The sequence below is a fragment of the Anas platyrhynchos genome, chromosome 28 (genome assembly GCF_047663525.1).
Source record: "Anas platyrhynchos isolate ZD024472 breed Pekin duck chromosome 28, IASCAAS_PekinDuck_T2T, whole genome shotgun sequence".
Lineage (NCBI taxonomy): Eukaryota > Metazoa > Chordata > Aves > Anseriformes > Anatidae > Anas > Anas platyrhynchos.
This window is the reverse complement of record NC_092614.1, coordinates 2,137,628-2,151,571: the sequence shown is the minus strand read 5'-3', so window position 1 is coordinate 2,151,571 and position 13,944 is coordinate 2,137,628. Positions and strand designations below refer to the sequence as shown.

General features: G+C 46.0%; 2 protein-coding genes across 4 annotated transcripts in view; one reads left to right on the top strand and one right to left on the bottom strand.

The window, feature by feature from the left end:
* Positions 1-4,219: 4,219 nt before the first annotated feature.
* ZPBP2 (zona pellucida binding protein 2) lies at positions 4,220-10,403 on the bottom strand. The gene is made up of 8 exons (XM_038168844.2): positions 10,247-10,403; positions 9,436-9,516; positions 8,813-8,938; positions 8,106-8,267; positions 7,035-7,253; positions 5,815-5,900; positions 5,056-5,233; positions 4,220-4,571 (listed from the first exon to the last, which is right to left on the bottom strand). Exons 1-8 carry the CDS (start codon positions 10,353-10,355, stop codon positions 4,474-4,476), a joined length of 1,059 nt encoding a protein of 352 aa, XP_038024772.2. The 5' UTR covers positions 10,356-10,403; the 3' UTR covers positions 4,220-4,473.
* Positions 10,377-13,944, top strand: part of IKZF3 (IKAROS family zinc finger 3) — a 40,123-nt gene continuing 36,555 nt past the window's right edge. For 2 of the 3 annotated variants that reach the window (XM_072028794.1, XM_072028791.1), the window contains exon 1: positions 10,735-11,061. Coding sequence is in view for 1 of the 3 variants with exons in the window: in XM_072028790.1 (XP_071884891.1) it covers positions 10,701-10,728 (28 nt within the window). In the remaining 2 variants the exon portion in view is untranslated. The other variant, XM_072028790.1, reaches the window with a different exon arrangement.

The following is a 13,944-nucleotide window of genomic DNA, read 5'->3' as shown; positions in this document are numbered from 1 at the left end:
AATTCCCTTTTGGTCTGTGCACGAGGTCCGTTCGGTGCTCCCGGCCCCAGACCGCATCCTGAACTTTTAAATGATTCAATTTTGAAGGGGGAAGGAAGGATGTCTAATTGTTTAATTTCCACAATTATAAAAATATTTATAAATAATTAGAACTGATGGCAGCAATTACACTGTGATTAAAACTGGCCCACACTTCATCAACGGCCCTTCAGTTGCATAGGCTTATTTATTTATTTTCACCACAAAAAATCCATTTACAGTGGCATTGCTGCCAATAATGAATCATACTTATTCACTGCCTGCAAAGGACTCATTAATCCTGGGATGCTGCTCGTTACAGGACTGGTGCTGCGCAGAAAATGTGGTCACTGGACTTCTGCGAGAGGAAATTTAATTTCAGGGGATGGGAAAAGCGAAGCAGAGCGAAGGATCAGGACAGCTCTGCCCGTCCGTGCAGGGCGTTGCAGCCTCAGCGTTTTGCCCCCCCCTGGACTTGCTGCTGAATTTTCCCCATCCCTCACGTGCTGCCAGGCAGGGGCCGGCACCAGGCTCTGATCACTGTGGTTCTGGGGAGGTTTTGGGGGGGTTTTGGGGAGGTTTGGGGGAGCTTTGGGGAGCTCTGGGGGAGGTTGTGCCTGCGGATGGCAGCGACGGGCAGCCTGGAGCTCTGCAGAGCTGTCCCCGTCACCTTCCCAGGCTCACTTCTCCCCGCTGGGACACGTGGATGCCTGTCCCCATGGGCTGGGGCTGTTGCTCGTGTCCGTTTGTCTGTCCCCCCCACAGGGCTCCCCCCATCCTTCCCCCAGCCTCGCTCCAGGCCAGGGTTTAGGTGCCAGAAAGCAGCACTGGCTCCTTTTTTTTTTTTTTTTTTTCCCATTTTTTTTTTCTTTCCTTTCTCCGGTTCCAGTTCAGCAGAGCACTTGAAAATATGCTTAATTTTCTATAAATGATTGGTCCCACCGAGGAACTTAACGGGGCTGCCGTACCCAAACACACTTTGCATTTCGCACCAGCTCCCGGCCGCTGCCTTTGACTCAGCAAATCAAAACAGCCCCACTTGTGCGCTGCCCCCCCCCTGCTCCCCCCGGGGACCACGGCTGCAGGGGGGGCTTCACACCCCCGATGTGTGTCCTCTCGGAGCCCTGAAGCTGCAGCCGGGGCTGTCCCCGTGCGCTGAGCCCAGCGCACCCACAGGACCAGCTGGGGTTACTGGGGACAGAAGGGACACCCTGGTGCTTTTCCAAACCACTTCACAGTGAAGCAGCTTGGGGCAGGAGCCCTTTTACCCCCTCCAGACACTATCCCCACTGTTTGCCCCCCCCAAAAAAAAACAACTTCCCTCCCAGATGGGATGCGTTGCAGCACCAGGTGCCCTGGATCAGCACCAGGTGCCCCGGATCAGCCCCATCCCCGTGCCCTCCTGCCCCAGGAGGAGCTTTTTTTTTTGGGGCTGCTGCTTTCTTGCTGCATGGGGATGTGCTGGGAGTTTTGGGCAGCTGCAGCCCCTCCTGCCCTTCTTCCAGCTCATGTTTGGGTTGATAGAAGTGCCATGGGAGGCAGGAGACCCTTGCACCGGTGCTGTGATGCTGTTGTCACCCCGACAGACGCGGTCCCAGCTCCGTGCTACAACCCACTAGCTGGCGCAGCGGCTCTGCAGTGAGTGCTCGAACATGTGCTTGCGAAGTGCTTCTCAAGTGGTTTGTTCCAGGCTGGGAAAATGCAGCTCTGACACCGGAACGAGAGGGGCTGCGGCTTGCAGGCAGCGGCTTGGGTTTTGTCATTCGGAGGCTTCAAAGGGCTCCCGAGCTGCTGGCGGCCGCCTGGGTGCGAGGCTGAGTTGTTGGAGGGCTGTGCTGAGAAAGGGGGGCAGGAAGTTTTCAATTCTATTTATTTGCGAGAATTCATCGCCACGCTTTGACGTGTTCGGTCGTCCTTTACGGAAAGCCTCATCCTTTACGGAAAGCCTCGTGCTTCGAGGAGGCTGAGGGTCACATTGAAGTGCCTGGGGCAGCCGCTTGCTTGGGGGTGTCTGTGCCAAGAGCATCTGAAAAGAGGGAGAGGAAGGTGTACAAAAAAAGGAGCAAGGTGAAAGGAGGACTTAGTGGTGACCGTGGCTGTGATGCTCCTCATGGGCTGTTGTGGCTGGGGACTGTAAAAAGTAAAGGGGAGGCTGAGTGAGAGCTGGTTACAGTGATTTGTAAAGTTTGAAGTGGGATGGAGATCCTTCAGCTCGGGAAAAGGAAAGGGCTGGAGCTCCAAGCGATGCTGTGCCAAAAATAAAAGCAGCAGCTGCCTTTTGGGTTGTCTCAGGCAGCAATGGGGGGAGTTTCACTGCTTGGGGGGAGCTCGTGTCCACCACAGGCCGGAGAGAAGCTGCTTTGCATCCTCCTCTTTCTTGAAAGCCTGCATGGGATTAATGACAAACCCCTCTGCGATGTCATATGGAAATGTTTGACCTATTTTTCCACATTTTAAAAGCCCACTGAAAACCCAAAGCACTACAAGAGCTTTCTGTAACTGCATTTTTTAAGAGAGGGAGGAGGCAGCAAGTGTTCATTTGTGACTCACTAGCCATTACGCTCCGTGCCTGCCTACTTACTGCTTTTTTTTTTTTTTTCCCATAATAATTTATGTATGTGGCATTCCTCTGTGAGATGCTCTGTTGTGAAATAGGCCGAGGAACACAGGGAACAGTCGCAGAGCCCTTCTGCTTAATCTGTATAAGCCTGAGCGGTGCACACAGTGTCCAGTTGGCGGCTGAGATAATCAGCCTACAGGCAGTTTAAATGCTCGTTACAGTACATTTTATTCGTCAGTATTTAATAAGTAATGATTCTGAAAAGCTCGGAGCGTGGTCTGTGCCCGTGCCGTCTCCTGCTGTGTTGCTGTCAAAATGGATAAGTTTAACTGGGTTGAATCTGGTCGATTTTTGGATGAGTACCCACCAAGGAATTTCTAGATGCCATAAGAAGTTGCTGTTACAGAGCGGGAGGTGTTCTTTTGCTTGACTTCCTACTGCACAGTGCAAAAAGGAGAGGAATTGCTCCGTGGGAAGCCAGACAGGGCTTTATGGGGCTGGGTGTGTGCATGCACAGGCAGTGGGGTGCAGGGTCCCCGTCAGTCTGGTCCTGGGGGGCTGCAACCCCTGTGCACAGGCGGCCTCAAATGGGGCTGTGCTGGTTGTTTGGCTGCCCCTGGAGTGAGGGGGGAGAGAGGGGGAGTTCTCGTGCCCCTTGACAGAGTGACCAAGGAGCCTGGAAGGCAACAGCTCTGGCAGGGAGCAGCTTACAAAGCTTAAAGACGAGTTGTAAAAACCTGTTCTTGTAACTCCGCCGTGGCTCAGAAGGGATGAGTAAGGTGGCAGCGTTACTCACGATGCTCTTGAAAGCAGCGAAACCGAATTTTTGGCGATGCTGCTTTGTGAGCAAAGTAATTGACTGCTGCAGCTACGGCAGCCAACCTTCAGGAGCAGATCAGAGTAAGTCTCTTCTGGGAAGAGAGCTTTCCTGTTATGTCAGTGTTTGGCAATTTATATCTCGACTTGTTACTGACCTAGTGAACTCGGGAGCTTACAGCTGCAGTAAGGGGGTGGATAATCCTGTCCAACACGCTCCTGGGGCCAGCAGAGCTGTTCCGCTCGTGTTTGCTCAACGGAGGAGAGGATGCAGCAGCAAACAGGCAGAGAAGGCTCAGCAGCCTCCCTGCTTCCCTCCATGAGATGTGGGCGAGGTAAGCCTCAAAAGCAGCATCCTTGCATCTGGCCAGGCTGCAGGACTTGGTGGTAACCCCATGGTTTGAGGGACACGATCTCACTCCGTGCTCCTGGTGTCTGCTCGTTAGCAGAGCTCCCACTGGCGGCTGCAGCACGGAAAGCCCTGAGTGGAGCCGTGGCTGCTCCCAGCACATCAACTGGCTCTGTGCTGGGCAAGCTGCAGCATCTTGGACACAAAGAAAGAAACAGCAAAATATAGAAGAAAAGAGCATTTATGTTTTTAAATCATGGATTAAATACTTAGTACTTCTGAGTAATTTCTCCCAGGTATTATTAACACAGATTCTGGCACATGTCACTATGGTTCGTAACTCCACTGCAGCTCTGCCACCTCTCCCTGAGTTGGTTGTAGCTCCTTAATGATCTCTGGGTAAACTGCAGCGAAAAGCTGAGGCTTGTCTGGTGTCACCACCAAGAAATGGACTCCTTGCACCCACAGCCATGTGACAAACCACCTCCTTTTTTTTTTTTTTTTAAAGTTACTTTATGTTGCATGAGTGCTTCATTTTATGCATCACTTTTATAAGTGTTCCCTGAAGATACAAAATGTTGGGGTGCGTGGATGAGGAAGTTTGGCTTTCATTCAAAAAATAATGTAGGATTCCAGAACTGGTAGCTAAAAATGAAAAGTACATCACAAAAAAAAAAAAAAAGTGCTTTCATAGCTTCTCTTCAGTTTTCCAGTTCCCGTTGTATATTTATTAGCAAAACTTTGCTCCGTACTTCTTGATGTGAGGCCTGGTACATACGTGGCAGATGACTTCGTTGTTCGGACTGTATGTTCCAGGCTCACAAACCACTGCAAAGAGAACAAAGTTTGTCAGCTCCCCTCTGCCTCAGCTGGGGCCAGCCCGTCAGCTGCTGGTGCTGCAGGCAGAGCCAGCCCTTTCCCAGCTCCCTGCGCCCCCAGGACCAGCAGTGGTGCAGCTGAGGGTTTTATAGCCCTGCTACCGTGAAGGTAATTGTTTTTTATTTGCCCAATATCCTGAGTGTTGTCACTGACCACTGGCCTGGAAGAAGGAACACTTCACTGCTTCCATTTACTCTGTTTGGAAATAGTTTTATCTACTGACGTGCTAACAACCATTGCAAACACTGCCTGCTCTCTCTTCCACATGGCACTTAAAAAAAAAAAAAAAAAAAAAAAATCTGATGGGGAGGGATGCCTTCCTAAAAGGCGAATGGAAATATCCTGACTTCTGACACTGATGTTTACCAAATACTTTACAGAGGGCTGTGATCAGGACTACCATGCAATACATAAATAAAGCGTTTTTATTTACCACAGCAGCCAGCACAGTTCTGGTGGGTGATATCATTTTTCCCAAAACCTGGTCGACAGCTGTCAACGTGGGTAACCGAGAAGCTGTTGTCCACGTAGTGGATTGTAGGGGCAGTTTGAAACTCGTGCTTCAAAGCGTATGTCTGCCTACTGAAAAACTCTCCGATCCGATTTCTTGCCTGGAATTCAGAAACATTGGAAGAATAAAGAAAATAGTCACGGTTTTGATTAACAGTGTCAGTAAATACCTCATGGTATTGTCGTTCCCCTCTCCTCCCCAGGCTGTCACCTTGACTGGGAATTTTCCTTTGGCTTCAGAGGGCCTGGGATCAGAGCAGTGCAGGATACAATAGTATATACTAGCATTAAGAAGCCAGAGATAACATATTTCAGAAACTGGCTACAGTAGGTTTATTTTAAATTATATTCCCTTTACTGAGTCATAACTCAAAGATTTAATTTAAAGCTCTGGAAGTTTAGTGTACTAACATAAATGTTTATATTTGATTCCTTATTTTTGAGGTAGTATAATGGGAACAGTAGGTCTGGCTTTTTTTTTTTTTTGGTGTGGATAAATTTGACCTTTAAAACAATTTTCCATTCTGAATTTAATTATCTGAGCTCTATGAATCATCTCTTACAGTGATATTAATCCCATAAAATCTGGGGGAAGCTGGATTACTACCAGTCAAATCTGTAGATGCTAAGGCAGGAATTTGTGTTAAACATGCGAAGAAGACAAGGGTGGCTGACACAGAACCTCTTGGACTTTCATGTTTGTTGCATCTTCACAGTCATAAGGAACCTGTTGGCAAACTTCTTCCCATCCGGGTGCAAAAGGATTAACTATTGGTGGGGAAAAGAGATACACATTCACATCTGTATTTAAGGATGTATTAGTGAACTTACAGCAGCTATCTTCAGGTTCATTTTAGGGAGGGAAAAAAAAAAAACAAAAAACACAACAAATTTCTTCACTGAATGCTTCAGCATTTTATGTTTCATCCTTTCTAATTTGTGGAGAATGGTGATTATTTTTGTCACCATCTCTAGTCAAGATAGTGTTTCAAAAAAGGTTTTTACTTGGTGTACTTGAATTCTGAAAAATGAGTCACTGACAAAACGGAGGGGGATGGTCCTGGTGGTTTCTACCAGTTACTTAAATTGTGCTCTTCCAGTAAGAGTCAGAAGTCAACCAATAAAATAACAGGGGGGGAAGCATGCTGAGATGTGAGGAGAAAGGAACTAAGCTCTCACATAGCACCCTCACTCAGTACAGAGAGGACCGAAGTTGCAGGAAAACTTCAAAGCTTTGGGTCCCCGCTTTGTTCCGAGCACCCCTGGATTTTGCCAAGGGGAAAACAGCCACCAAACTGTTCCATAACTTGTTGGGTGGTTCTGCCTGGCACGTGATGAGAACAGATATGGGAGAAAATATGGTCAAAGCACTACTGAATAATTTCCTTTACTTGGTGATAAAAACATCTAAGTTAGGGCAGCCATCAGGGCTGATTTAACCTCTTTTGCAAGGCAATACAGCCACATCAGTATTACCATAAGGGAACTGTGAAGCTCTGGCTTTTTACTTCTGTGCAGTTTCCTAGAATCAAGCAAAACCACATAGGTCACAGGCTTATTAAAAATCAAAAAATGAAAAAGAATAGGCCATTTTCCTTTTACAATTATATTAGCGAAAAATCGTATCTCTTCAATTGTCTCCTTTCGATAACTGTTTCAAACCGAACTCCTTGAAAAGGATTGTTTCTTGCTAAGGCTGTAAGTACAGTACCATGCATTCAGCATATGAACTGCATTTTAGCTCCATCTGTGGGTTGGTAAGAAAAAATACAGGGATCACAAATAAAGGGCAGTGACTTCTGCAGGTATGCTTGATTTTAATATTTTTCAGATGTTTATAGGACATCCAGGTTATTTATGAATAGAAATAATCACTCCCAAACAAACACTGAAATATGTTACCTTGAAAAGTAACAAAGAGCTCATGCAGGAGGCCTTGGTTTGGTATCTTGATGGAATGGCATTTGTACGATGACTCTATGATGTGGCATGTCAGATCAGAAATTAAGTTGTCTAAGATTTTCTTCAGTTCCTCAAAGAACTGGGCATTGGCTGCTAGCTCACATCCCTTTGTAGTAAAGCGAACAGATATCTGGTATGCATGGTCAGCTTCCCTGTATGCTTTTAAGAAAATAGTTTGTGTATGAGTTCAGCAGTGTAATCACTCAATCTTGTACAGTGCCTTATCTTCTATATCAGGGTACTTTGTATCAGAAATGCAGGCACTTATTCAAAAGTAAACAAGTAAATAGTTCACTCATTAACCAAATCAGAACAAACTTATCCTTGTTGTAGCTGACTCAAAGAGTAAGAGACATTTTAGTCTGAAATCTACAGGAATCCGTGCTTGTGTTATGAGGCTCTGCTCCTACACATTGAAACAAAAAAGGAGCAAATAGATACGCTAGTTCTGTATTTATTTTACTATGAAGCCGTGTTACTGAAACGGATTGGGCTGATGCAAAAACACTATGCAGCTAAGGTGTGGGAGGGAATGTTTTAAAAATGATTGAAAAAGGTTAGTGTTTTGAGCATTTCGGAGACGTTATTTTGTGGGTGGAGAGGCGATGTTGGTGAACAGTGGTTACAAAGGGTGGAGGAAGGCTTGAGTGTACTGCTCAGCCTCATTCTGCATTGGCATTAGGCTCAGTACGGTAATCTCTCTTGTAGGAGACTGCACTCAGACCTGAGCTTTCTTTTCAGATCTTGGGTAACACTGGAATTACCGTAGTTCACTTGTTTCTTGTTGAAGGTAGGGGTTATTTTATTCTTTGAGTTGTCATATGTTCTTGATAGCAGTCATTTAAACTTTTTCCCAAGCTGGAAGGATATTTGACTATCTATATACACATTTCTCTTCTGGCATAGATTGTTAACAATTTCTATCAAGCCTTGAAATAAACATGCCTATTACAAACACACCAAACTGCAAAGGCTGCGTGCATTAGCTTACTAGTAAGCAAGTAATCTTACCGTATAACATAAACTTATATGTCTCAAACACGTCTACTTCTTCTTGTGTCATAGTTTCTATGATTCTGTGAGAAAGAGTGCAAGTGTAAGCTCCAGACATGGACTCCTTAAAACCCATCAGCATCAACTTTCCAGTTTCTGTAAGATTCGCATATGTTTGCCCTAGAATAGAAACAGGAAATAGTTGATCACTGGAAATACTTGGTTTCTGCTCATTTAAAACACTGAAAGATGAGGCTTTTAGTGCATAATGGCACACTGATTTGTGTTAGTCTGAAACAGTCTAAAATTTGACCTCTTAGACTTGCTGCAAGTTGGCTTTTATCTCAAGCATTTTATAGTTTTAGAGGGAGAAAGGAAACGTAGTCTGTCGGAGTTTGTGGAAAAATCTGATAAAGGGCCACGTGACTGTTTGGACCCACCACACTACTGCACGGTAGCATCAACAGAAACGAGGAAAATACGTGATTTCATGTGCGGTAACTTATTTAGCTATTTGAGGTCAACTTTTCCCCTTGTAAATAGAAAAATTAGTTTTCTATCTCAGCATATTTTCCTGATTTCTGACCCCACCCCCAAGAGGCAGGGGCTGTTTGTAAGTTTGAGTAGAAGTGCTGTAAAAAGCCTATTCTATCAGTGACTTGGAAAAAAATGGTGAAGGCAGGAAGAGTGGAAATTCTTTGTAGTCAGAAAAAAAAGTAACTAACCTTCTAAATTTTTTCCATCTGGACCGATCCACAAATACTTGGGATCTATTATTTCTTCTTGAGAAAGAGACAAATCCATGCATACCAGAAGTGGGCTATTTGTAAATACTTTAACATACACGTTAACTGCAACACAAGAGAATAAGGTAAAAGACATGAAATGACAAAGTACTTCAAACCTATACTTGGTGTAATGTTAAGCTAATTTTTCCCGTTGGGACTAACGAGAAGGAGGCTGGTCGTGTCTCTGCTTGCTGCTATTAACAGCTGGAACTGTCCACGGGGCAGTGGGTGCTGACTGCGGGTAGCAGAAACCACCAGACCGAGCTGCAGGGTCCCAGCACCAGGTTTTGAGCTTGGGTTTGAGGAGCTGAGCAGGCAACTCTTGTTTAGACACGACATCTTCCACGAGTGCACCACAGGCCAGGTGTATTTCTCAGCCTGCACCCTCTTGCTGATGTATGCCGTCAGAACCATATTCCGGAGCCTCCAGCAGTGTGCTTAGCTAAGCCTGGTTGCACCACTTCCATGCATAGCATTGTTTACATAATGATCACTGTACTTAAATGGCATTTCAAAGGTCTAGTAAGACTTAAATGTATTTTATAATCTGACAAATTTACCTTCACGTTTGATGTCAGCATAAATGTAATTATTTTGAATTAAGCCAACAGAACGTAGCTCGTCTTCAGGTACAGCGCTTGCTGTGGGGAAAAGAACTTAGAATATTATACGGCGAAATCTAAATGCATGATTCTGTGCCATTCATTTTGTCCTAGCAAGTTCCTGCTGCTTCTATTCTTTCCCCTTCCAAAACATGACTCCCACTTGTTGCTGGCTTGCCACTTTCTGTTGCTTTAGTGCCCAGGCTGTGGATCTGTTTTAATACAGTGTTCTGGGCTAGCTGAGCCTTTCACTTCAACAACAACAACAACAAGAAGCTATAAAAATCCCACCAGAAAGCTAAGGCTCTTTGCAACAGCCCCGTGAGAGCCTTGGGAAGCAGGAGGGGTGCAACGTGGTGCCTGTGGGTGGGTGTTTGGGTTTTCAAGCATCTGTGAGCTTCTGCCTTTTGGGAAACAGCAGCTGGATGCCTGAGCACAAGTGGTTGTGTGTGAGACACCCCCAGCCCGCTATGGCAGTATTCCTAGCACTCCTCCTGGCTGCTGAGGCTCTTTTGGGCTTCGATGGCAGACCAGGACAGCCCTGCTTGACCGCTGCCTGCCTGGAGTAAGGCTGAGGGGTTGAAATGGCGCTGCTCCCCCCACCACCACCTCACGGCTTTTATCAAGCGCCGAAGGTCGGTCCTGCAGGCCAGCACAGCCCCCTCACCCAGCAGCGCTGCCCCCATCCCTCGGTACCACCGGGCCCCGCAGCAGCCCCCTGAGGAGAACCATGCCTGGGGTGGGCCCACCGCTGCGGGCCTTTTGGTACCTCCAACCAGGCCACCCCAGCCTGCTGCTGCCGCCGCCACCACCACCACTGCCGCCATCCCCAGGAGGCCTCGTGGGGGGGAGCACGGCCTCCCGCCGCCCCCCGCCATGCCGCCCCCGCACCAACGGCCGCCCCGTGAGGCCAACGGCCGGGGGGGTGCCAACGGCCCCTTCCCGCCTGCCCCCCGCCCTTTCCTCTCCTCAGGGCCGCCGCTCGCTTCTGCAGAGCCTCCTGACAGGAAGGTGGGGTCCCCAGCCCCACACGCAGCTGCCTCTTTCCTTCCCCACCCACACCCTGCGCTTTTTGGGTTGTTTTGTTGCCTTTTTTTTTTTCTGTTCCCTTCACAGGCACCCCTAAAGCCTGCGGGGTGCTCGGAGGCAAAGGACAGCGCTGCTCCCTGGGTGCCAGCCGCCCCCCCCTCCTGGGAGAAGCCACCACGTCGCCCTTCCACTGCATGCAGCAAAATTTATTTTTGACTCAAGGTGGTGTTTCCAGCTGTGTGGGCTACGATAGGAAACTATGTGGGGGGAACAGGTTCAGGCCTGGCTGTGGTCGGCCCCGTAACCGCAGGGGCGCCCTGGCTGCCATCTCCTGCTCCACGTGCGGTTCCAGCGCTGCCAGCCCCGAGGAGCTAACGGCATGGCTTGCATGCCAGGGCCGCCTTCACCTGCTGGTTTCTGGAGCGAGTCATTGTGGGACGTCTGCTTTCAGCTTAAAAGCAAAAAATATTCCTGCCAGTCGCTGTGAGAAAGACTGAAAATAAGAGCTGGGCATATCCTGTTGGCTCGAAAACAGCCGGATGGCATATTATTGAAGTACGTGGTGGTTTTCAGAGTCAGTTACGTGTTTTGTAAGGCTTGCTTATGACTTCTGAACTAGAAGTAGAAATGCTGAGTTTCTTGAATGCATGTAAAAACATTTGGGGAATAGCCCTGCTAGGGTGAGGAGGGTGCCTGCATTAGACCTCACTGCACAGCGTGAGATGCTTAAGATCAGGAACTGTGGCCAAGCCTTTGGTAATTAGCTAAATTACACTTGTGGTGCAGCCCCTGATCATGCCAGTGTCTGAAAATGATGTAACAGTATTTGCCTAACAAATAAGGAACCAGCCAACACAGGAATTATAGCTATTTTTACAGATAGCTGTAAAAGTTTGATTTAATGTTTTTGTGTAGAAAAGCATTCAAGTTACAGATTTCATTTATTAAAACATGAAAATGTGGGAAAAAAAAATCTCAAATTATGAATCGAAAATACTTTTTCTCAAGCCTGGTGTTACTTGAAAATAGCGTCCCCTTCACTTCATGTCTAGCAAGGCTTCTTGCCCTACTAAATGCATGCCCTGCTTCACCATTTCACTTCTCTCTTTGAAGGGGAGTGACTGTGCTTTGCTCTTCATTAGACCGACACATGAACTCTCAGCTGGTTCTTTAAGGTATAATAACTATGTCAGGGTTTTCATTCTTAATTTCCTTGAGCTGCTGAATAGTTTATAGCTAGGACCACCTCAAAAGATCCAACGTTCCCGTGTGTTGAATGTTTTCAGTTTTACTCAAAGTTAACATTTCATGCTTGTGCTGTATAAGCACAATGATTCAGTTTTTAACGTGTCTGCTATGAGCTAGTCCTATTTTCGTCTGAACATCCTCTCTTCCTAAGGATGTTTTTACCCTACTGTCATGTAACTGTCCTACACAGCCTTTCGCTACCTGGCTTGTTAACTATTGTTAACAATAAAGGAGTATCTTTACTATGAAGAATTTTCTGCATTCTTCAATCTTTATAAACTTAGGCTCCTGGTCTGAATCTTCAGTCAAATGAGTCATTCCTTTCAGGTCTGATATTTCTAAGTCAGACTGATAAATTGCCTTTACAGGTTTGTAAACCTCAGGAAAAACAAAGCAAAGTTAGCTTGAAGGACATGGTAATGGTAGAGACAGATTTGATAGGACTGAATGTGAAGTCCACGTATTTGTTACCTGGTATTTGTGCTAATAGTTGCTTCCTCCCTGCCTAGGGGGAAGATAATGTTAGAAAAGGGGGGAAAATATTTGTTATAAACTTATTCATGGTGAGGATAGGTATTTGCTCATTAAAAAGGCAAATACTTTATCCCAGGAAGCATGTAGAGAGATTTCTAGGAGTACAGGGTCATCTGGAAGACCTGTGTGGAGCTCTGAAGAGATGTTTTTCTGAGACACAGATCACAAATTTTGTCTCTAATCTTTAAGGTGGAAGATCAGGCTCCTGATCATCAAAGCAGTAGATTCCAGGGCCTGCATGCAACTTAAGGGAGCAAGAAACCTTAAACAGGCATGGCTACTTCTGGAAGGGGAATGCAGGGTTGTCTGCAATAATAGAGAACAGGGCTTGGTTATTCCAGATGACTTTTTTATCGTTGCTTTTCCAGGCGTTTTTTAGAAGTGTTGGAGGAGCACCAATTTAAGAAGCAGTCCTTGCTGCAATGCAAAGTGAGAGAATCTTGTCTCTGCCTAATTATCACACACCAGAGCTATGGTAATTTGCATTCACACTCGGTTTCTGTATCTTCCAAGCAATCAGGCTGGTTCACCATCTCACTTGCCATTTCATTAACATCTAAATCCTCCAGTTGCATTAGTATTATTTCTGATTTCTGGACCCCTTTGTGGAAAACATATGTAGTAAGGGAATAAACTACATTAAGCCTTCATCAGTTTTCTTACCTCCAAACACTCATTTCTCAGTTTCAAAATACAGCTGAGATGGTGTTTTTTCTTTTTCTTTTTACAAAAAGCACAATGGTGACAAAGTAAGTAGAAAACTGTAGTAAATAGATGCAGCAATAACTCCAAGGGTCCAGAAGTACACCTGCCTTAGTCATACTGAAAGCCATCAGCGAGCCTGCTATCTGCAGTATTTTGAGTTTTTTTTTTTTTATTTTCCTTTTTCACTCTCTGCTGTCTCTTTGGCTCAGAGTTTGAAGCTGCAAACACAAACTGTGTTGATGTCAAAGCATGCCAGGTACTAACTACCTTGCACTGATGTTCTGAGTTGCTATCTAGGCCAGCTATTATCTCGAGGCCTTTTCTTGGTAATAACCCCGGGCTTTTGCTGAATCAAAATGCCATGACTCTTGCTTAGCTTGCACATGAAGTGAATGCTGCATTGGCCTGGCACACCTCAAACTTCCTTGTGCGGAGTGAGCCTCCTTTCAGACTTCAGTATTAGGTGTGCAAGAATGATAACTTAACAATCCCCTGGGTACTTTGAGGGGAATCCATCTTTGCTTTAGTTTACTAAAACAAAATTTTTGTTAGCTTTTTTTTCTTAATGCAATAGCACTGCTGTTTAAAAGCCAACCAAGTTGCAAAATCATTAATCTTCTCTCGTATAAGCTTTAATATATAGTCTGAAGAGTTCAATCCATTAGCAAGCAATGTAAAGAAAGCAGCATTTGTTTAACAGTTTTGAGAGCTCATTGCCATGCTTACACGGTGTGTAAACAGAAACAGGCCAAGCTACACACAAAGGAAACTACATGGAGAAGTTACTCTTTCATGTGTGTGGGCATCACACAGCATGCAGTTGCCACACCAGTTCTAATAAAGTCTCAGACTGCTTTGCCCTGCTCTGTGAAATGAGTCAGAAGTCTGCCAACGTGAAGCAGCTCCATGGCACCCTATTAAACTCTACGTATGAATAACTATTGTCCTTTG

Coding starts and splice junctions, on each gene's coding strand:
- ZPBP2 (XM_038168844.2), bottom strand. CDS start 10,355: ATGGCGGGGGGCGGCGGGAGGCCGTGCTCCCCCCCACGAGGCCTCCTG. Junction 8,939..9,435: donor TGCTGACATCAAACGTGAAG/GTAAATTTGTCA, acceptor CTTGTGTTGCAG/TTAACGTGTATGTTAAAGTA. Junction 4,572..5,055: donor GAACTGTGCTGGCTGCTGTG/GTAAATAAAAAC, acceptor TTCTCTTTGCAG/TGGTTTGTGAGCCTGGAACA.